This window comes from Centruroides sculpturatus, unplaced genomic scaffold (genome assembly GCF_000671375.1).
Source record: "Centruroides sculpturatus isolate CEXI.00-Female unplaced genomic scaffold, Cexi_2.0 scaffold89, whole genome shotgun sequence".
NCBI lineage: Eukaryota > Metazoa > Arthropoda > Arachnida > Scorpiones > Buthidae > Centruroides > Centruroides sculpturatus.
This window is the reverse complement of record NW_019384460.1, coordinates 624988-649322: the sequence shown is the minus strand read 5'-3', so window position 1 is coordinate 649322 and position 24335 is coordinate 624988. Positions and strand designations below refer to the sequence as shown.

Here is a 24335-nt window from a genome sequence, read left to right as displayed (position 1 = left end):
ACTTTCTTTTACCCAGAAATTTTTGGGATGCAATTCTGTTTTTACACGTTAAATACTACAGCGTAAAAAACAGACTTGGGTTTATTTTCCTATATATCTAAAGCAAATACAGTAATTAAAATATTTTTTTCTGGCGTAACGAGAAATGATAACTGGACAACCGAAACGCGTGTCTTCTGCTCTGAATAATCCAGGCTCGAAACCAATCTGTTCCTACAAATTTTTATCACGAATCCGTGATGTGCACGAATAAAAGGCTACCTTTTCTGTTCTCTGAACAATAAGAGGAATATATTTAAAATAATGTTGAAAGTAAATAAAAATCATTATAGAATACAATATATTTATTTCTTGTTTTATCTATATACATTTAATAATTCATAAAATAAAAGAAAATTTTTTTGTATAGAGAAATCAACAGTCGGTTAAGAAGATAGTTAAACAACGCATTTCAAAAGTTGGAAGATATAACTAATCGAATAGGGAAGCTCCTTCACTGAAGGAATAGACCAACTACATTTTCCAGCGAAATGGTTTAATATTTAATTATTTTCTAAATCTTTGCTCTGTAGTAAGATCAATAATTTAAATAACTCGATTTATAAAATTTATTAATATCAAGAAACAGAGAAAAATAATTCTCTTCTATTGAGTAGACGACACAGATTCATACCAAATATTTTTTTGACAAGACTTTTTCGTTTTAAGTCAAAAAATCTAATAATATAAATCATTTCCGCTCGAGAAAAAACAATTATGCGTATTCCTTTTCAATCATGGCCATTAGTTGTTCTTCCGTCGGATCGTAACTCGGAGGTTTGGGAAGTTGTGTCCGGGTTTCTACGAATCTGCCAAATTTTTAAAATAATGTTTTGTAAATTTATAAATATGTGTACGAAAAATATATTTTAAAATGATCTTACTTTTGAGGAGCATTATTTAGAGAAGAATATGCGTCCGCCGGACTAGCCAATCCCAATCTCCATACAAGAGAAGGTTCTTCTTCAGTAGAAAAGTCTAATAAAAAATTTAAAATAGCAAATTATCTTGATTAGTCTATTTCATCTCAAATTGATACCTGAATTTATCAATTAAACACATTAAATGTGACTTAAGTGTAAGGCCAAGAACACTCGGCCATGTGTAATTTATTTTAATAGTAAGCTATGCACGAAATTTATTTTCAAATGACAATTAATTAAAAACTTTCAAGTACAGAATTTTATAGTTTCTCATACTGTATTTCGAAGATGTATTCACGTATAATTTGATTTACGATTAGTTATTTTATAGCAATATAAAATAGGAAGTTATATAAACTATTATGATGGTATAAAATGCCGTAATTTTTGTTAGCCATCTCACATAATACTAACTTATGTAGTTACACGCGTCCACTTCTAGGAATATAACATCAGTTTAAGTAGTGAGTTTATTAATTTAATGGGTTCCTGAAAAACGGTCTTTTAAGTTGTATAAATAGTCTACTATATAGTAAATGTCGTAAGATTTCTATAAAAGGTTGAAATTTAAATCCGATCAAAACACACTTGTGATTATTTTATATGTTACTGTAAAAGCCCGTATATTGGTAAATCCTAGGTTTTACTTGTAAATCTTCGGATTTACTAACATGAGTTGGTAAATGTAAGGATTTTTATGAAGTGTGATGATTTTCCGGGCTTTTCCCATTAGAATTTGGTACATGCTAGGTTTTACTAAAGACGATTAGTAAATGTTGGTTTTGGAAATAAAACAATGAGTATTTTAATAATCATTTATTGCAATTATTATAAACAGTCAACTTACTAAGTCCTATTTATAAATAACTAGTGAAANTCCTATTTTTTCTAGGGCTACACCACCGAGTAAAGCCTTATCCTTTGTATGTATGTATGTATGTTCCGGCCCAGGCAGCAGACTTCCGACACCAAAAATTTCAAAGTCAGACATAAATATTATGGTAAAATCTTTAATTATTAAATATAGTAATTTTAATCTTTCCAACGCGTTTTAATGTTCGACATATAAGTTTAAAAATCGGTTTATACAAACTTTTTGTCGATTGCTAGAACACAAAATATTTGTAAAAATAGAAAAATTCTAATTAATTAAAGTATATGCGATGTGAATTCCATATGTGATATAATGGTTATAAAAGAGTTAAATGGTTAATTTGATAAATGGTTATAAAGCATAGCGGAAAATAACAATTTAATGTATTTATTTACTCCCACTTTGCTTTAACAATTCGATTGTATTTGGTCTAAACGAAAATTAACAATAAAAAGGGTAAAAAGTGTTTTCTAAAATAAGTGGAAAGGTCCCATTCTTCGTCTCTGTGAAGAAACCGATCACCTATTATCTAAATGGAAATTTGTCGGAAAATCCTTGTCACTAATTGCGAAATTCCGCTAAACAATGTTCAAAAATATCTAAGTTTAGAAAGTTCGTGGTCTGAACTTACCGATAAAATAGCTGCAAATGATGCAAAACTAAAAAAAAAAACCTCTTAAAATAAATCAGTTTGAAACGACGAACCGAAAATTCAACCGTTCCCAACAAATTGTCAGAATTTTATTGTTGCGTCGCCACAAAATTTAATGTGAAAAGTTTGGATTTTTCAGCTAATTTCGTAAATTTTCCACCTCTCTGTTGCTGAAGAGACGGATTATCGCGCAATATCATAATTAAATCATTAAACATTATAAAGATTGAAATTNTACGATTTTTACATCGGCCACACGAAGCATAAACTCTCAATAACTTGGTTAGAGAATTCTTGGTTATTATCGAAATGAAGGATGCTCGACGCTCCAAAAGTGATGAAAATATCCAAAAGATGGTATGCAACTTCTACGGTGCGTTAAGTTTGAAGCGCACGAAGGATCACAAATTTGGTAAGATGGTTTCGGTAAACTAAAATAAATTTATAATTTCCATCTGGGGTAGTTTGTAGATCTATTAGATCTATTAGATCAACCTGACAGCGTGAGTTCATTTCACTATGAAGTATAGGTCTGATGACAATGCCCTTTTTCAAAGTCTTCTGTTTCTTTTGGCAAGGTTGACATAGCTTCAAATATGTCATAGTAGCCTCAACTGTTACATTTTTATACTTGCGGTTACATTCGTTAATCATCCGTGTCCTCCACTATGGCCAACAGCAACATGCGTTTTTTCGAGAATGTTGAATAAGTCCTCGTAACAAATGTAATACCTTATTTCTCCATCCTCCTCCTTCGTAGGCGCAATTAGTTTTTCTTCGCCGCCTATAGTCAAAATGTCCTAACGCTTTATATGCCTGTAATGAACAGCTTGTTTCTTTTTCGTGTTCTTTGCAGCTTTTACTTCCTCCAAACACTTTGCGTATTTGTCTCTATTGAGATAAAAGTTATTATCTTTCTTGCTTGCAATGAGCTCGTCCATTATTTCATAAAATCTCCATTTCACACTCATCTTGATTCAAAAATAACTTTTAGACAAAGAAATCTCAAACAAGATTAGAATTAATGTGCGCGTTCTAACGTGTCAAACGATGGAATGCGGCGAGCGAAGGCGGCGGCGCAGTGCGGTACGGGATCAGGGACTATTTTTTCAACATTTACCATGTCTCTGAGATAAAACCTAAGATATACCGAGTAAATGCTGGTAAAAGTTCGAAATTAGCGATGATCGCAGAACATTTCGGACTTTTACCACAATGATTTGGTAAATCTTAGATTTTACTGCAAAATCTTAGGATTTACCATAGTTCGAGCATTTACAGTAACATATATATAATTCAGATTACGATATCGTTCCTCATCCGACATGCATTCAAGTAGACAAACCAATTAGAAAAAATTAAAGCAAGCCTCTTAATTTGGCATATATATATATTTTCCAGATTCCTGATGACTTTCTTAAGAATTATTCCAATACTTATTACATTAATCTGTTTCATTTTTCTACTCTCGATATTCACTTTCGCGTAATTTTGTTACAAACATTCTAAGTTCTGTATTGTGTAACATTGACACTAATATAGGACCTACTGTAGTTTTTAAATAAAAGATTAATTCTTTACCGAAGATTGATCTTCGAATATGGATAAACTTTGCGTAGGAAATAACTTATAAAAATACTCCCGATGTATTCCAGGTAATTTTTTAGTAATATTTCTAGTTGCTAGTCTGTTTTTAATAAAAATTGTTGTTTAAGGAGTATATATTAACTAAATGAAGAGTTTATGCTAAATTAAATCAAACGTATCAAACATAAAATAACACAAATTTGTTTTAAGAACCTATCTTAAAACCTTTTTTCCTACTTTCAATAACATAACAGTAACATAAATTGTTTGCTTTGTATTTTATTTTTTCCTACAGAGGAACAATTCAAAATTTCATTTTCCATTTACATTTTTAAAAATTTTAAGTGCTTTATTAGGAAAATGGCAATAGTGTTAATGCAGCATATTATTAGAGGATATCAATCAATAATAATAATTAAGTTAAAGAATAATTAAACAAATAAATTGCCATACTTGTAAATGCTATATTAGTTGTTATACTTGTAAATATCATATTAAAATGAACAACCTTCAAATTAGCTAATATTTAGATTAAACATCTTCAAATCATAACTAAAATGAGGATTAAATTGAATATTATTCCAGAACCTAGTAACCGATAACAAATGCCATCCACTTATTTTTAAACACGTTTATTAATTTGTTCTGCATTATTTTATATTGCATTCTCTGCTATGTTACCATTGCATCTTTTGAATGAACGGCTGTGAATAAAAATACCTTTCAGATGTCAAAGCTCTTATCTTGTAGATGACTCTTCCGAAGAGAAATTTGAGAAAGATGCAATGGTTCAGGAGTGGCAAAGGTACGATGTTAAATCTATGGTACAAACATGGAGTCCCACCCTCTGTTAACCTTAGACAGAGCATTTTTGTGTGTGTGTGTTTGTTTGTTTTACAGTTTTATTATTGTAAATACTGAGGTCGATAAATGTACATTTTAATTACTAAGACTTCTATTTACTATTTTATCAGCCTCTTCGAATCAGCTTCACCAATCCCCATCCCCTGAAAAGTTCGTGCAACATCGGACGTACGCAGAGAGTTCTTTATTAAATTTCTGTTATTATTTACAGTTATGCAGTTCAGTATATGTAAAACTAATATTGTTTATGTAAAGAATTATTATAAATTTCGGAGAGCATCGCGAAGTGACGAGAAATATATAGTTTCTCCTAATATCTTCATATGTAAGATTAACGATTATACTCGTATTTTATCTCATTTAAAAAAAAAAAAACTAATTAGTTAATGATTTTTCAAAGATTACTTACTAAGTTATATAATTTTTAAACTCTAAGTTAAAAAATCTTAATCTTAACCTTAAAAGAAAGTTAAATCTTGTATGTAAACGTTTTCTTCTTTTTATAATTATAAATATACAGATCCGAAAATATCATTAACTTAATAAATAGAAATATTCTTTTACATGGTAAAAAGAGTTCTAACGTAGAAAATAAAATAAATAGATCTAAAATTTTAATAGACTTACTTCCTCCTGTTATCTTTTGTACATTGTTTGTCTGAAATGAAAAAAAATAACCTATTAAATTCTGGAATAATTTGAATTTTTAAACGTAAATAAAAACTCAATTTTTTATCATTAATTATCAAGAAAATTATTAACAATACAAAAGATATTAATGCTTTGCAAAAGATAAAAATCAATATGATAATTCTATACACGCATATAATTATACTAAACAACAAATTTTAACCCATAGTTTTTCTTAATCTTATGTACACGAACTATACATAATTTTGTTTTATCTGTTTTTTTTCATGATTACGAAATATACTAAACTATATTAACAAAATAAAAAAATAAACTAACAAAATATGTCAGGATAAGGAAATATAAGCCAAGTTGTTTATTATTAATTTTATTAATAATAAATAAAATATACAATTTAAAAAGATTTTCTTGTCACTTTTCGTTCTATGATGCGACTTTTGGTATCTGAAATCAATGTTCAGCAATAATCAGACAATATTTCGTCACTCTATTTGCTTTGAAAACGTTTTGCGAAGGTTTCCCATGTCCATTGCTGACGTGGCCAAAACTAAAGAAGCTTAGGTGAGAATAAAGGAAATATATTTTCTAACTTACGTTCGTGCCTAATGTTTGATATGATTTAATTAAAGAACATTATTAGTTTTCCGTAGTTTTCGGAGTTTCTATTTCGTAGAAAGTTTTGTGCAACTGCACTGAAACTACTTCATGCCGCAAGTTCTCTGTCATTTAAGGACTTTTCAAATTATTTGTTTTTTATTAACAAATTAATTTGACGCCTACAAACACTCTTAATTTAATTTTAGCGTCGCTTAGATGGTGAAATTTTTCTTAAATATAGAATGTCTAGACTTTGTTTATTCATTGATTTTACAAAGTTTTTTTTTTATTAAGACCAATTTATATTCCACGGAGGAAGTAAAATTTTATTGAATTGGACTAATGCGTGAGGAACTGCATTTTTTTTTCCACCTGATATTATATTGCTCCCTGAGTGACCAATGCTTGATCAGGGGCGGCCCTATGGCGGTGCGAACGGTACGACCGCACCGGGCGCCGAAAATACAATCGTCAAAATACAACCGAAAATCGTCTGGGAAAAAAGTAAAACCCGATTACCTTATTACTACTTAACCCTACCCACCAAAATACATACCAAGATTAAAGAAACCAAGATTAAAGAAACCAATAAGGAAATAAATGTATAATTTATTTCCTTATTCCCTTTTGTTCTCCGTCTTTCTAGAACTTTCTTTTCATTTCCTTTCTTTCCTTTGGGTGGGACCACCAATCCCAAGAACTAAAAACAATCGGAGAGTTAAGGCCCGATGGCCGATAAGACAAAAAGAACGGGTTAATCTTGACTGGACCTACGTGGGAATAAGACGTGAAGAGAAGAGCGCTCCAGATCGCGAGTAGACGACTAGGGGCTACTTGAGACTGAATAATTCCGAAGGAAGGACATTTTGGTTACATTAGAAAAATAGAAAACGCCAGAGTCAATGTTGGACGGAAGTCCCGATTATAAAGAAAGGGAAGAAAAATCACGTCTGGTATATCTGCAGAATCCGAGGTGGTGCCCATTCGAAATAAAGAGATTCCCGGGTATTTTGATCTTATCCTTTTACTATCTACCTTCTCATATAATCTTCTACCTTCTTTGGTTATAAGTTAGTGAGTAAGAATTAGTTCTAAGTTTCTGTACGCGTACTATTGTCGCGAAATTATTGTACTGTATATTAAACGTCCGAAAAAGTGATATCCAAGCACATAGAAGAACTATCGCTAAAGAAAGTTTGTGAAACTCGTTGGAAGAGTAGAGTTTCTAGCCTCGCTGCAGTTCGTTATCACTATTCAGTTCGTGACGCCCTTCTGGATCTTCAGGAAGAAACGAATAACCCAGTTGCAGCATCAGAGGCCTTGTCCCTGATTCAGATCATGCAGCAATTTGAGTTTATAGTAACAATAGTGGCTTGGTATGATATATTATTTCAAGTAAACATTGTAAGCAAGGCTATGCAGCCCGAAACTATGGATTTACCAAACGCTACGCAATTACTGAAGAACTGCTATGAATTTGTAAAAGAGTACCGGGTTATTCGTCTGCTGTAATAACAGTTAATGAAATTGCTTTTCAGGCTGGGATAGATCTTATTTTTAAGTCAGTCAGATCCCGAAGAAAGAAGAGATTATTTAAATACGAGGCAGTAGATGAGACACCAACAGATATTGAAGAATTGTTTAAAATAAACGTCTTTTACCCTATGATCGATACAATTGAGAATGCGTTAGTCACTCGATTTACACAACTATCCAAATTTAATGATACATGGTCCTTTTTATACATCATCAAAACAATTCATGAAAAGTCAAAATTGGAAAAAGCCTGTGCAAATTTAGAAATAAGTTTAACCGATGAACAAAAATGTAACACACCTGGTTGTGAATTGGTTGAGGAACTTTTACACCCGAATCCATTGTTGAAAGAGCTTAAATCATCAGAACCAATAAAAGTTCTTCAACTTATTAAACAAAATGATTGGCAGGATATATTTCTGAATGTGTGGACAGCACTTCGAATTTTGCTGACATACCTGTAACTGTCGCTAAAAGAGAACGAAGTTTCAGTAAACTAAAACTTATTTACGTTCAACCATGTGTCGGGAGACTGTCAGATCTAGCAATTTTACCTATCGAAAATAGTATTGCCCAGGAATTAAATTATTCTGAATTAATAACAACATTTGCAAGCGCAAAAGCGAGGAAAGTGGCAATGTAGGCTTTTTATTTTATTTTATTTCTTAATTTGTTTCAATTTTAAATTAATTTACGATGTAAATTTGTCTTTTGCGTGATGTGAGCGTTGTCTGTGCGATAGCAGTTTAAGTAAATATTGTTATGAATATTGCCCTATGAAAGAAATTAAATAAATATTGCCTTGTGAAAGAAATATTGTTTTTTTTTCACTGTTATTGTTCCTCAGCCATACTAGTACTATGTTATAGATTTTACACAAGAGTGAGCTGGGTTGTGAGAATATAAAACATGATCCTGAAATGTGTGCTATATCTCGATAACCTAAAATTAATTTCATCGACGGAGGGGAGGGGGGAAAAACGTCAACAGCTTGCGATACGTCTGAATTAACAAGGGTCAAGTTAACTCTTCATTTACCGTCACTATCGTGTTTCATCCATAGTATTACTATACAGTCGACCCCCCTATAACGTGGGTTCCTATAACGGAAATTCCTATAATGTAGCGAAAAAATTGCGGCAGTATTCGTATAAAGGGACTCGTAAAACGTCGTCGCCGACTCGTGTCGCGACAAGATTGGTCGAATCTGGACCAATAGTGGATGAGCAGCCGAACTACTTTCCGCCGTCCAGCGCCACGCTACGGAAAGTTTAGGCGGGTAAATTGAGTTTGCTATCGTCTGTACAGTATTATATATAAATTATATATAAATTAGGTACTGTACATATAATTATATATTAATTATATATAAATTAGGTACTGTATATATAATTATATATTAACTTAATTTATTGTAACTTTATTATAATTATATATATACTTTCCGCCGTCCAGCGCCACGCTACGGAGAGTTTAGGTGAGTAAGTTGAGTCTGTACAGTATGTAAATTAGGTACCGTAAGTCTAACACAGCACTAATTTTATACATTTCTTGTGAAAGAAAGATTTCTTATTCAACGGCCATAAAAATTATTTCTATTAATGATGTCTCCAAAGGTCAACGAATTTTTCGCAGAAAAATAATTTATCAGAAAACGCGGCCACCGTTTGGTGCGCTACTCTGCGACGAAAACAAGCGTAAGCAACGGCGTAGTCGAACGGTGCACACTCGGTAAGTAATCCTACAATTTTTTGTTTATAGCATAGTTTATACGGATTATTCCCAAAAAATTATACGTGTTTTGGAAATGTTGAGTCGAATTAGTCTAGAATCGGTTAATTTTATAAAAGAAAACCTTTCAAACAGCCTTAGTCCGTAAACTTCACACGTGTCGGGCTGTGATTGGCTCATTTATTTAATTAAGGATTCCTACAACGTAAAATTCTTATAAAGTGAAACGTAGCTAAGCGTTATAGGGGGGGTCTACTGTACTAATCTTTCGGAGGTCTGAGTTATTAATAATGTGAAAAATGTACATTATCAGTTTAGTCTATACAGGGGGCGCCACAATGAAATCTCGCACCACCTGAAATCCTGGTTAGGGCCGCCACTGTACTTGATAAGATAGTGCAAAGCTCTTGCTCTACTGTCCATTCGCAAACATCAGTATTTTGTGTATCCCTGTTGTAAACCAAATAAAACAGCTATAACTTTTGAGATCAGCACTGATATACCAACAATACTTTTTATATTGAATTTTTTCAAATAGTCGTGCCATGTTTTTATGAGTTTCCTTCATATGAATTGTGGGACCAATATAAATTAATGGAAAAATATTCTCTATACGTAGGAGGAAAGCTTAAAGGCATAGTTTTGAAGAATTAATAGAGACGCCATTCATCAGGATTGTGCTTTTAACTTGAAGCTGACATCAATCCATCGATATTCATGGAAAAAAGGTCTCTTTCCGTTAAAAAGTATTGCGAGAGATCTTTCTGATAATTGCATTAAATGGATCAGGAACTAATAACTTTCATTCTTGTAACCTCAATCTCAATACCTCAGATAAGTTTTAGAAAAATTTTATTTCATGAATTAGGTCCTCGATTTCGGCTAAATAATCAAACGAGATTTATTTTCGATTCTTATTCTTAACCAGTGATCGAGCACGTTTTTCTTTTCCTGTATTTATTTCTTCCTGATTCAAACTTAAAATCCTCTGAAGGCATGAGAACTGCAATGATTTCAGGCACAGGTTAACTTACAGAAGATAAATTACGATCAATGGCATAGATAGGGTTTGTGCAGCTTGGATCAGTCCATGACTTATCCACTCCTATGAATATACAACATAATACACATCAAACATACTTACTTATTAGAGAGAAAGTGAAAATGATGTATAGCTATAGGAAAAAAACATTAAACGCTATCCAATGTTACTAATAATTAAGCAAATTAAATACATAAATAGGTATCAATAAGACCATTTTCAAGGGAATATACAGTATTTCGACAACACTTTTCCTGAAAAAATAAACTTGTGTCTGGCATCCTGTATCCTTGGACTGTCCCAACAAAAAAGCTTTTCATTTCACTTTTCATTGCAGTAGATCCTTTTCATTACAATAGATCTTTGGTGTTCGGTCACCAAATGAGAATGATTCGATGCTGATGAGAGAACGTCCGGTCGGATTTTTATATTTTTTATTTACACGTATATACAGCAATGTACAAAGTATGTACAACGTTTTTTACAGTTCGACATCGATCGAAGGTCCGGTTCGTTTTTGTTCGCGTTGGTCGCTCGTTCAAACGTCCGTTCTCGGTAGTCTTTGGTCCGAAAGTGAGTGTCCAGTTCAAAGTTCGATTTTCTCTTCTTTCCTGCACCCTCTATCGGTCCGAATCAGCACATTGCCGACGGGCGCCACAGATCCTTTGCATCACAAAAAAGTTTCCTTTTCATTGCGGTAGATCAAGAGTGCCGTCCCCAAAAAGAATGCCGCCGGACGGATCACCCTCCCCCAGCTACTTCTATTAATTACGATATTAAATTTACGCTTTATTTCTGCTTGAAAATCAAAGATCATGTAAAACTAATAACCTATGTTATGATATATTTTGTCTCACCAAATCATCTCAACTGCAAATAGCATTGAAATGGTCATGCCGTCTAACCAACCTCTCAAATAAACAGCACACTGTGCACAACATATCAGAAAAAGCCCAATATTTGTTTTCAGTTTCAATTTTTAAACCAAAATACGAAAAAATGCACCTTTTCTATTAGAGATGTATTGTTTCGTTTTTGTTGTTGAACTTCCCACACATACAACATAAACTGTCGTGGGTTAGATTAGAGTTATTTATGCAATCATAAGACATTTCTGATGTCCAAAACTGTTGAATTCAAATTCTTAAATAAAAATAATTTCATTTCACACTGCTTAAGTAGTTTCTTTGTAGCAAGGTCTATAAATACAAGGTCAGGAAACCAATGTTCCTTATGGAGTCGCCATTTTGGTTCCTTAGTTTCATGTTCACAGTATGGATTTCATGCTCTGTACATGCAGTAAAATGCATGTACAGAGCATGAAATCCATACCGTGCATGTTCCTTCGAGTTCAAGCCACGAAATTCTTTATATAATTCTAAATAGAGTATCATTTCATTTGTAGGTTATTCTGACATTTACTTCAAAGCTTTAACTAAATAGATTTCAAAATAAAAAGCTATGTCAGTATGCATGGATAAATTTATTTAGTTTTGAAATGGAAAATTAGAGAAAAAAATTTGGAGATGCTTGTTAAAATAAGAAAAAATACAGTATACATTTACTTTTCTTATTCATATGAATTTTTACATTACTGTAAAAGGAACATCAAAGTAAACAGTTTTATAAAGTGAAATTAGATCAAGATAAAAGAAAACCTTTCTTGTAAACTTTATATATTAAGTAAAGTAAATCTTCAAAAGTGTTTGCAAGAGATAGTAAGAACATCCTCAAATGAAAGNACATTTAATTTTAGTTTCGTTTTGGTTGCTATGCCTTGACTCTGGTCCGGCATAGTACACAGTCACCGGTGTGTACCGAGTATAACCCACTAAACCCAACACATAATAATAATAATCAGCGCAGAAGCCCAAATGGTTAGGAGTTGAAAGTTGAAATTTGGTACACAGTTAGGGTACGTCGCGAGAACGCACACTAAGAAGGGATTTTTCGAAATTCCCTCGGGAGGAGAGGGACAGGATTAAAGCTTCGACAATGGAAGTGTTAAAGCACTTTCAGTCACAACCACGTGTATCAGCTAGACGGTGTAAAGTAAGTTCGCCTTCTCGTGGTGTACCCAGGATAACATCTATTCGTGAACTAAATGAACCAAATAATCTGTAGGATCTCCTGGACAATACACATCTTTTCAACACTATTACAAAGGAATCAATATGACGACTGTCGCAATGCATCACGGTATCGTGCATGCATTGCGCCTTGTGCTTAAAGATCTTGCTTTATAGCAGTTCTAAGCACCTATTGCTATAATTGGTTTTCAAGCTAAAATGAGCAGGCGCTAAAGATGAAATTGTATGACGCAATCTAACAAGTATAGACATGTTCAAACATATAGAAATTAAATAATTTTTAATAAAAATTTGTTTGTACATGTTTATGTACAAACATTCCTTTTAAAACGTTCCTTTTAAAGCATTCCTTTTAAAACATTCCTTTTAAAACTTAAATAAAGTAAGTGCACGTTAATATATTAATATTATTGAGAATTTCTCAAGATTGTGACATAACGATTACAATGGTCAAAATTGGAAATTAGTTTAATAATCAGAATAAAATAACGTGTATAGTACACTTAATAAAAGATAAGAAACAAAAGCCATTTTGACCAGTGTCAATGTTAATTTTAAACAATTAACAGTACTTTCAAAGAAAGGTAAAAATCTGGGTGGGGGTAATTTTTTGACCGATCGCCATACTTCCCTCTGTTATGGCAGAGCCGGGAAAGTACAAATACATTAACTAACTATTTATTATCCGCTAAAACAAAAATCCGTACGAACGTAAAACTATATTCTACTGTATTTATGAATAAGTTTTATCAACGAATTGAATTTTAAATTCTTCATAATTTTATTCGAAAAAACCAAAACTTGAAAATTTTTCAACAAGTAATATAACTTCCTTTTTCAAGAATTAATAACATTTAATTCAATTATTACTTGCAGGAGCCACCGTAATGATTTTTAAGCTAGAACAAAATGGCCAAATGACAAACGATGGCTTTCGCACAAAAATAAACCTTAAAACATTGAAAGAAACGTACTCGGCAAAATAATTAATCAAGTAACGAACACCTTATTCTTTGCCAAGGGAGTTTATTAAAAACTAACGTTTTCGATCTACTCCATAGATCAACCTCATGTTGAAACAGTCGAATTTGGAATAACACAAATAGAACGCCAAATTCAAATTCAAAGAGATAAACACCGACAACGTAGCAACTAATTAAAATAAAAATTAAAGCGTAAAAATACATAAATGTAAAGATAAATAACATACAACTACTAAATAATATTATAAGCCAATATTTGTTAACCAATAAAAATCATTAAGGTTCCCATATCGCGATTGCGGATATGGCGCAATTCAAGATGTTTCAACCTGAGGATGATCTATAGTAGATCGAAAACGTTAGTCCTTAAAACATTTGTTTGCTTGAAGATAATGGCAACTATAACCGAAACACTAATCATGCCAAGTGAAGTTTTGCCAATTAACTTGTATATTTTGAATATGTTTCGAATAACATTAACCAACTGATAACAACATCTATTATTACAATAACAGAATTCTACTGCACTATATTCTTATTTTTCTTAACAATTTTGGAATCTATAAATTACACATTAAAACAAAACTACCAGTACTATAGTATCAATACATTTAACAAATTGCATGGCACATTCACAAACAACTGATAATGATTATATAATATTTATTGAGCAAATTATAGATGTGCTGTAGTTTTATGTTATAAATAGTTCCAAATCAATTTTTTCCCATGATCTGGAGATAAATCATACTTACATTTTTATAAAAAATATATTGTCATTTGTCCATTTTTTCCGTTTTAAGTTTCAATAGCAATTTATTTACGGACTCCTACAATAATTTTATCACGAAATTGTTTTCGAAACAAAGTATGTCGATAAAACCAAGGTCGATCAAGATTTACACAATGTATGGTTTACTATTTGCACGCTATATTTATATTCCTCTCACGATGGTCGATTATTATTATAATTCATACTATTAAATATCAGATTTATTAACATAAAAATTCTGGCATTACGGTTCATCCTTTTCTGAATTCGATGAAGCTGACATTCAAACCATGCTAGTTTCTTACTCAAACTTAATGTATTATTCCGAGGATTATCTAGGAAAAATCTTATAAAATAATGGAAGTCCAGAGTTTTAGATTCGTATCTATCTCAATAAACAGTTTTTGAAAACAAATTTTACAAGAATTCATTAAATGTCACGTAAAAAGATCTTACAGTTCGAATTTGAACCGCATCCAAACCATTAAAAAGTTATAGCCATATATTACACACCCTATAGTAAACCCTTGATTTAACTTCGGGATTTAACGGGAAAAATTTGTCCGACAGAAACATTTAAAACCTTTTTACTTGTGAATAGAACATGATAAAGTTGGATTAAAGCATAACGAGTACAAGTTGATCAATGTACAGCACTTATAATGCTACTAATATTTCATTCATACTTATACATTACAATAACATCGTAACACATCTTAAAACATTTTCGTTATTAATATAGTTTTAAAGCACATTCAATTTAATAGAATTTCGGCAATAGCGGACACCCCTTTCCCCTAATTGGTCTGTTAAATGCAAGACTTGCTGTATTTTCCAATCGAGAAGTCATCCCAATCCCGGGAAAAAATCCTGATCCGATCCAAAATCCAGATCTCCAAGTCAAAATTGAGGCTGATACCTAATATAATTTACATACGAGAAAGTCTCACATAAAAAGCCAATCCAATCCAATCCATTCAATCTAATTCGAAATTCATAATTAGTAGATAAGAGAATATATTTAAGTAACTGTAAATATAGGCCTATAGCCTATACGTACGTTTTCTTATGTACAAAAGCACAGTTAATAGCAGTAAGTATATATGTTACCGCTAAAGCTCGAAATCCGTTAATGTGTACATTACCTAGCTAATCTGCAGATTAACTAGGGTGATCCGTTAAAGCTGCGAAAATTGTTCAATTTCTCAAATTACCTAGGTAATTTGCAGAGTATCTAGGTAATCTGCACATTAACGGCTTCCGTATCGTTAAAGTTCAAAAGTTTGTTTCTTTCACTTCCTTTCCNCCGGGAAAAAATCCTGATCCGATCCAAAATCCAGATCTCCGAGTCAAAATTGAGGCTGATACCTAATATAATTTACATACGAGAAAGTCTCACATAAAAAGCCAATCCAATCCAATCCATTCAATCTAATTCGAAATTCATAATTAGTAGATAAGAGAATATATTTAAGTAACTGTAAATATATAGCCTATACGTACGTTTTCTTATGTACAAAAGCACAGTTAATAGCAGTAAGTATATATATTAAGTTATAATGCGCGAATGCTGAAAATCAAAGTTATTATAATTTTATAATCTTAAAACAACTCTAAAAATCCAGCAAGGAGTTGCTTAACTTTCCCGGCGACATTTTGTGGTGCCATCTGTTATTATATCTCATTTAAAATTTTTTATATTTTTAACTATTATAAAATGGCAAAAACCTTACTTTGAGGGTAGGGATGGGTTTTATAAAAAAATTGTGAATGCTAATAACGAGCAAAATCGTTATTAAATCTGGAGATACATTGGAGATACACACATCTTTATCTCCCCACCCCTCGACCTTTATTCACCAAAATTTAATAGCATCAACCCCCTAATAAACAAACCCCCTTGCAAAATTTCAGAAATTTCCGAGAAAAAACACAGTAGTTGTTAAGTTTCAAAGAGAGTAAACAAAATCGTGCCCCTCACACATACCCATACATAAAGAAATTACCTCCCTCCCGAATTTTTCGCATTTCTTGACGTTTCGAGGTCCCGAGTCCAAAAATGTAAAAATTTGAGGATGGGTTCATTGTTTGACCGATCGCCATACTTTCCCTCTGTTATATATAATAGCCGAGAAAGTAAAAATCGTAACAAAAATCTCTTTAAATGAAATAAAGTATTGATAAGTTTCCGTAATATATTCAGATAAAAATTGCTAGAATATTTCAAAACAATTTTTATATTTGATAAAATGACATTTATATGACATTATAAATAAATGTCATAAATGACAAATGACATTTATTTATATATTTACATAAAAAAACCTCACAAACCTGAATTAATGGATTAAAATCATTTAAAACTTACCAATTACATTAAAAATATTTCAAAATATTATTATACTTTGAAACATATATGTAATCTTTCAGTTACAGGGAAACATTGATTTACCAAAACAAATACTTTTTGTTGCAAAATATTTGTTTTAAACATTATCCAAATTTAGCATGTAAAACAATTTACTTTTTATTTTAATCGATTTTCTTTACACACAACGAAAAGCTAAGAGAAAAAAAAATCTATTTTTGACTTTTAGAGCTTGATGTTTCAATAAAAAAAAATATTTTTAAAGTAAAATTCAAATTGAAAGTTTTAAATATTCTTTTAAAACATTTAAATTAAGTTATATGCCAGATTTAAATATTAACTAACTATTTACTTCAGTAAATCGAGACAAATGATCAAAATAACATTTAAAAAAATGCAGAATTTAAATAATAACGTAAGTGTTTATGTTCATTATAATCATGATTCTATAATTCTGGCATTCATATAAAACAACAATATGGAATACAAAAAAATATAAAAATAATTATTTTTTATTTAGTTATATTAATTTCTTTACTGTCTTACGAAATTATACGAAAATTATTCAACGATACTATCGGATAACGACAGGTGAAAACGAATCAATCAACTTCTAAGTTTGGTTTATGTATGATTTATAAATTAGTATTAAGATTATTCACCTTGAAAGCTCAGTAAATTATGAAAACTAATAACGAAAGTACTGTACTATTTAATGGATAGAATATCGAAAACTACTATACAATAAATGAACGGATACATACTGTACAGGGGAAGGTCGGGTAGTACCGGATGGCGGCTGGTATCGGACAAGCGTTGTTTCTAACATTTGCTGCAAGTGGCAGAACCTGTGAACACACCACATATTGGGTGAATAAATAAAGTTCAGATTCCACAATATTTAGTCAAGCAGCAGTGTTGCTGACACGTGGCAGAAAATTTGGTTTTTTAAATAGTGTTTTGAGTGAACAAAGATGACTTATGGTTGTCATAGCTTGCCTGAAAATGAGAATAAGTCGTTTTTTTTTGTTTATTATTGAAAACAACATTTATTGTTCTTTAACTTGTAGACCGGAAATCTCCTTAAGCTTACTAATACGTATGTGGTAACCGATGTTTTGTTCCATGATGTTTCGGGTTGTATCAGACAGATATGTTGCGGTTTGTATGGAACAGAGATGTTACGGACTTTATCGGAAACAGTTTAAGGTTGATAAGAATTCTCAAGGAATGTTTTTGGTTTACAGAAGAATATGGGTAAACTACGAGACAGGAGAAAGGAAAGAAAGAAGAAAAAGAAAGAAGCTATGCAACTAAGGGGAAATCGTCTAAATAAAGAGAGACAAAGAAAGAAAACAGTAAATAGGCCTAAATCAGTTCAAGAAAACCAAGAGACTCACTGCATCATCTGTGGTGAAACCTTTGAAGAAGACTGAATTCAGTGTAGGATTTGTGAAAGTTGGGCTCACGAAAATTGCGCCGATCTTGAAGGAAACAGTCTGTTTTATGAATGTGATGCTTGTATTACCAAGAAAAAAAAAGAAGTAAACACAGAATGCATTTGTCATTAAAACGAATTGTTAAATTTTCAAACTGATATATTTTTTTCTCATTTATACTACTTTTTTATTATGTATTAATTTAGTTTTACGATCTGTAATTTGCAATTTTATAAATTTCTCAATAATAACTGCCTAATAAAAAGTTGTTTGTGAAACCAAAAGTAATTCTCTTCTTGCAGATTTTTCTCATGTCCGATACAACCTTCCACAATTGAACTCAGTAAAAATATAATGACTGAAAAAGTGTAAAAAATTATTAATATTTTTATCTTAGAAAAATGAGTTTTAACAGTAATCTGTTTTTATAAGACAATGAAGTTTTGCATGGAATGTAATCTGGACCAATTGAGTTATAAAAATATTTTATAATATAGGAGAAGCAGCTTAGGTGTCCGATACTACCCGACCTTCCTCTATATGCAACATAATATATATTAAATACCATAAGTTAAGTATTAATTATATTATTCTTTAATCCAGACTAACTAAATAACTCTTCCATCCACAAAATCTAGAAATTTTAAAGAATTTTTTAAATAAAATAATTAATTTTAAAAGATTATAACAGAACATTTTTTGCTTATAACAGGATAAATGTTTCTCAATGGTATAAATTTTTAAATTGAAAAATTGGAAGTTTGTAGCGTGTTATAACTAAATTATAACTATTAGAGAAATAAAAAAAATTTACATACCAAATCTAAACATAAAAAGAGACAACTTTAACGGCGTTGTTTCGTGGATGACAGTATAATAATGATTAAAACATTCGACAGAGATATATTAAACAAGATTTAAGTCGACGAAATCATTAACTTTTACACCATAAGATTACACAAAATAAAATTCTTAATTCGAAATTTTGTAGTCTCAGTATCAAGAGATGATGTTATAAATTACAGTATTACTGTCGTCAAAAATAAATATAGATTAAATACATTAATTTTTTTAATTCACATTTTTCATAATATAAATGTAATGAAAAATAATTGATATTGATTAATATATAATGATGCTGTAGTATAAAGTGTTTNTTCAATAAAAAAAAATATTTTTAAAGTAAAATTCAAATTGAAAGTTTTAAATATTCTTTTAAAACATTTAAATTAAGTTATATGCCAGATTTAAATATTAACTAACTATTTACTTCAGTAAATCGAGACAAATGATCAAAATAACATTTAAAAAAATGCAGAATTTAAATAATAACGTAAGTGTTTATGTTCATTATAATCATGATTCTATAATTCTGGCATTCATATAAAACAACAATATGGAATACAAAAAAATATAAAAATAATTATTTTTTATTTAGTTATATTAATTTCTTTACTGTCTTACGAAATTATACGAAAATTATTCAACGATACTATCGGATAACGACAGGTGAAAACGAATCAATCAACTTCTAAGTTTGGTTTATGTATGATTTATAAATTAGTATTAAGATTATTCACCTTGAAAGCTCAGTAAATTATGAAAACTAATAACGAAAGTACTGTACTATTTAATGGATAGAATATCGAAAACTACTATACAATAAATGAACGGATACATACTGTACAGGGGAAGGTCGGGTAGTACCGGATGGCGGCTGGTATCGGACAAGCGTTGTTTCTAACATTTGCTGCAAGTGGCAGAACCTGTGAACACACCACATATTGGGTGAATAAATAAAGTTCAGATTCCACAATATTTAGTCAAGCAGCAGTGTTGCTGACACGTGGCAGAAAATTTGGTTTTTTAAATAGTGTTTTGAGTGAACAAAGATGACTTATGGTTGTCATAGCTTGCCTGAAAATGAGAATAAGTCGTTTTTTTTTGTTTATTATTGAAAACAACATTTATTGTTCTTTAACTTGTAGACCGGAAATCTCCTTAAGCTTACTAATACGTATGTGGTAACCGATGTTTTGTTCCATGATGTTTCGGGTTGTATCAGACAGATATGTTGCGGTTTGTATGGAACAGAGATGTTACGGACTTTATCGGAAACAGTTTAAGGTTGATAAGAATTCTCAAGGAATGTTTTTGGTTTACAGAAGAATATGGGTAAACTACGAGACAGGAGAAAGGAAAGAAAGAAGAAAAAGAAAGAAGCTATGCAACTAAGGGGAAATCGTCTAAATAAAGAGAGACAAAGAAAGAAAACAGTAAATAGGCCTAAATCAGTTCAAGAAAACCAAGAGACTCACTGCATCATCTGTGGTGAAACCTTTGAAGAAGACTGAATTCAGTGTAGGATTTGTGAAAGTTGGGCTCACGAAAATTGCGCCGATCTTGAAGGAAACAGTCTGTTTTATGAATGTGATGCTTGTATTACCAAGAAAAAAAAAGAAGTAAACACAGAATGCATTTGTCATTAAAACGAATTGTTAAATTTTCAAACTGATATATTTTTTTCTCATTTATACTACTTTTTTATTATGTATTAATTTAGTTTTACGATCTGTAATTTGCAATTTTATAAATTTCTCAATAATAACTGCCTAATAAAAAGTTGTTTGTGAAACCAAAAGTAATTCTCTTCTTGCAGATTTTTCTCATGTCCGATACAACCTTCCACAATTGAACTCAGTAAAAATATAATGACTGAAAAAGTGTAAAAAATTATTAATATTTTTATCTTAGAAAAATGAGTTTTAACAGTAATCTGTTTTTATAAGACAATGAAGTTTTGCATGGAATGTAATCTGGACCAATTGAGTTATAAAAATATTTTATAATATAGGAGAAGCAGCTTAGGTGTCCGATACTACCCGACCTTCCTCTATATGCAACATAATATATATTAAATACCATAAGTTAAGTATTAATTATATTATTCTTTAATCCAGACTAACTAAATAACTCTTCCATCCACAAAATCTAGAAATTTTAAAGAATTTTTTAAATAAAATAATTAATTTTAAAAGATTATAACAGAACATTTTTTGCTTATAACAGGATAAATGTTTCTCGATGGTATAAATTTTTAAATTGAAAAATTGGAAGTTTGTAGCGTGTTATAACTAAATTATAACTATTAGAGAAATAAAAAAAATTTACATACCAAATCTAAACATAAAAAGAGACAACTTTAACGGCGTTGTTTCGTGGATGACAGTATAATAATGATTAAAACATTCGACAGAGATATATTAAACAAGATTTAAGTCGACGAAATCATTAACTTTTACACCATAAGATTACACAAAATAAAATTCTTAATTCGAAATTTTGTAGTCTCAGTATCAAGAGATGATGTTATAAATTACAGTATTACTGTCGTCAAAAATAAATATAGATTAAATACATTAATTTTTTTAATTCACATTTTTCATAATATAAATGTAATGAAAAATAATTGATATTGATTAATATATAATGATGCTGTAGTATAAAGTGTTTATATTATATATCGGATAACTCATTATCGAATGGAGTTGATCTATTGTATTTCAATAGGCCTACTGTTGGCATTTTTTAGTCCAAATTGTATATTTATCATCAATACGACAATTTATGTCTTAAAAATATAATTTAGAACAAATGAATTAAGTATCCTTCATCCACACTTATTATCATATCAAGTTTTAATATGATGCTATGGGTAAATGAATGAAGAAAAACAATGCAATAAATATATTAAAAAAATTTAAATTTCGACAGAATTTGCAATTTTAGTTTCATTAATATTTTAAAAGTATTTGTTAGAAATAAAGACTTACGACTTTAACAATTCTTTATATATTCTAAGATAGATTCAGAAATAATCATTAAACTCGTTTCATATAACTGATGTCGGGTACAGAAATTAAGCATTCCATTACATTACGATCACTTAATATTAAAATTAATTAAATATTAGTTTACATAAATAAATAAATAAATACGAAAAACAATAATGCAATATTCACAGGCATTATCAATAACCGAGAGTTTTTAGATTATTTAGGTTATAATGAGACCTTTACCTTATTTTGTTTTACGGGATTCGTTTTCGTATCGGCCATCATTAACCCTTTGCGAAACGATACCTTCCTTTCTATTTTCTAAACACACAAAGATTTTTGAAATTGACGTCACATAAATTATTGATGTTTCTAGAGAAACGCCTAAGAGGTTTTTAATAAATTTTAACGCACGAAATATACCGGAATCGATATACATTTATTTTCAAAATTTAATATGAGAAATAGAATACCGAATATGTTTTTATAATGTGTGCGGTATTGAACTTTATACATTACAAATATTGCATGTCGTATAGTTATTTAAATTTTAAGACTATAAATAATTCATTTTGCATTATAATATATAGCTTTTCCTTCTTTAAATTTTCGAATAATGTTAAGTTACAATAGCTAAAAATGTTTTTCGACTTTTATATTCATGGTAAATATTAAATAAAAATGATTAAATATTTATATTTTGTAGTTAAAAACAATAAAGATTACAAAAATAAATAAATATTCATTTTTTCAATTTAAAGATTAATTTTAATTATAATTAATTTGATCAAATTTGTTAAAACATAAGTACATTTTATACTATAATATACTGTCAGGGTTATTACCAGAGCCGTAACTAGGCAGGTGCAACAGGTGCACCCGCACAGGGCCCACTTGGAAGGGAGGCCCAAACTGCTGTTCACAAGAAATTATATTTTTTAAATTTAAAATTTTTCCGCCTTTCTACAGCGCGGTTTGGCGATTACATTTCGCCTTACTTAGACCCTAGATGTCTGCTCACCAAAGTTCTCAACTGTGGCGACTTTTAAGAGGGACGTAGTGGGGTAGCGGAGACCTCAGACAAATCAGCCAAAAGTAGCGACTTTTGAAATTTTTTAATTTATTTTTTGAGAAATTTAAATTTATGTTTATAGTTTTCAAATTTATAGATTTTTCTCTACTTTATAGAGCTCTCTGGCAACTACTAATATTATTACGATATACAAAACTGTATTTCTAGATTTCCTACAGTGTGCAGAGCTAGAAATCTGTAAAGGTAACATTTTGTAACAAAAATAAATCTGCCCGAGGATTTTTTTAAAATTACTAAATTGAAAACGTTAACTCCCGAATAAAATCTTAGTCTCGAGGTTGTAAAAGGCGTGCAGAAATTCTGACATCATTTTTTGCTTTATAGTGGTACGCATATGTGGTGTATACCTGAACGGCGGATTAAGCGGTAAGCGAACTATGCGGGCGCGTAGGGCCCCGAAGGGGTTCCCTCAGTCTTTAAAGTGCTACTGTGAAAAAGGGATTGCGAAAACGCAGAAGATAGAACTAGTCCAGAAAAACGCTTCGATATACAGTGGTGCCTCGTATAACGTATGCCTCCAATAACGGACGCTGAGAACAACGGACTTTCCGTTCGGCAGTTACGTGAGGTGAACAACGAACTTTCTGCGAACAAGTGCGAATGATGTTTCCACTCTTTTGCCGTTGCCAATGACAATCTGCTATTTTTATAATATATTATTATTATTAGAATATATTATTAGTATATCCGAAGTACAGAGCTCCCGTTGGAATTCGGCTTGCTCCCTTGTTTATTACGTACAGTACATCACCTGAGTGCAGGGTATTTACATTTATTCAAGTGTTGTGCAAATCATGGCTTCTAAAAAACAGAAAGGTGATTTCAATTGAAACAAAGCAAGACATCATCAGAAGGAGTGAAAGTTGACAAAAACTTCCTTGTCAAATGGGGAGAGGTTTAGGAGTTTACCAACACTCATTATCCAAACAGAGCTGAGGACAACAGAAACAATTATCTCTACAATGACACCCTTGCCCGTCATTTCCAGTCGCGTACCGTAGTGGGGGCGGCAGGGGCGGCCCGTCCCGGGCGGCACTTTTTAGGGGGCGCCAAAATTACCTTTTAGGAGCGACAAAATTTCACAATAAATAATAATACAGTGGTACCTCAGGTTACGAACGCCCCAGCATACGAAATTTTCAGGATACGACGTGAAATTCGAACATATTTTTGCTCCACGATACGAACAAAAACTCACCATACGACGTTACATTAGTTCGCATTTTTCATTTGTTTTTCTTACTACAGTTATTTTTTT

The 24335-nt window shown here is 31.0% G+C and overlaps 1 protein-coding gene across 3 annotated transcripts in view; it reads right to left on the bottom strand.

Annotated features, from left to right (window-relative positions):
* Window positions 1-368: 368 nt before the first annotated feature.
* LOC111620829 overlaps window positions 369-24335 on the bottom strand; it is a 91531-nt gene continuing 67564 nt past the window's right edge. For all 3 annotated transcript variants that reach the window (XM_023362823.1, XM_023362822.1, XM_023362824.1), the window contains 3 exons: window positions 5567-5597; window positions 924-1017; window positions 369-848 (listed from right to left, as the gene is read on the bottom strand). In XM_023362823.1, coding sequence (XP_023218591.1) covers window positions 755-848; window positions 924-1017; window positions 5567-5597 — 219 coding nt within the window. In that variant the 3' untranslated portion in view covers window positions 369-754. The remainder of the gene's footprint in view (window positions 849-923; window positions 1018-5566; window positions 5598-24335) is intronic.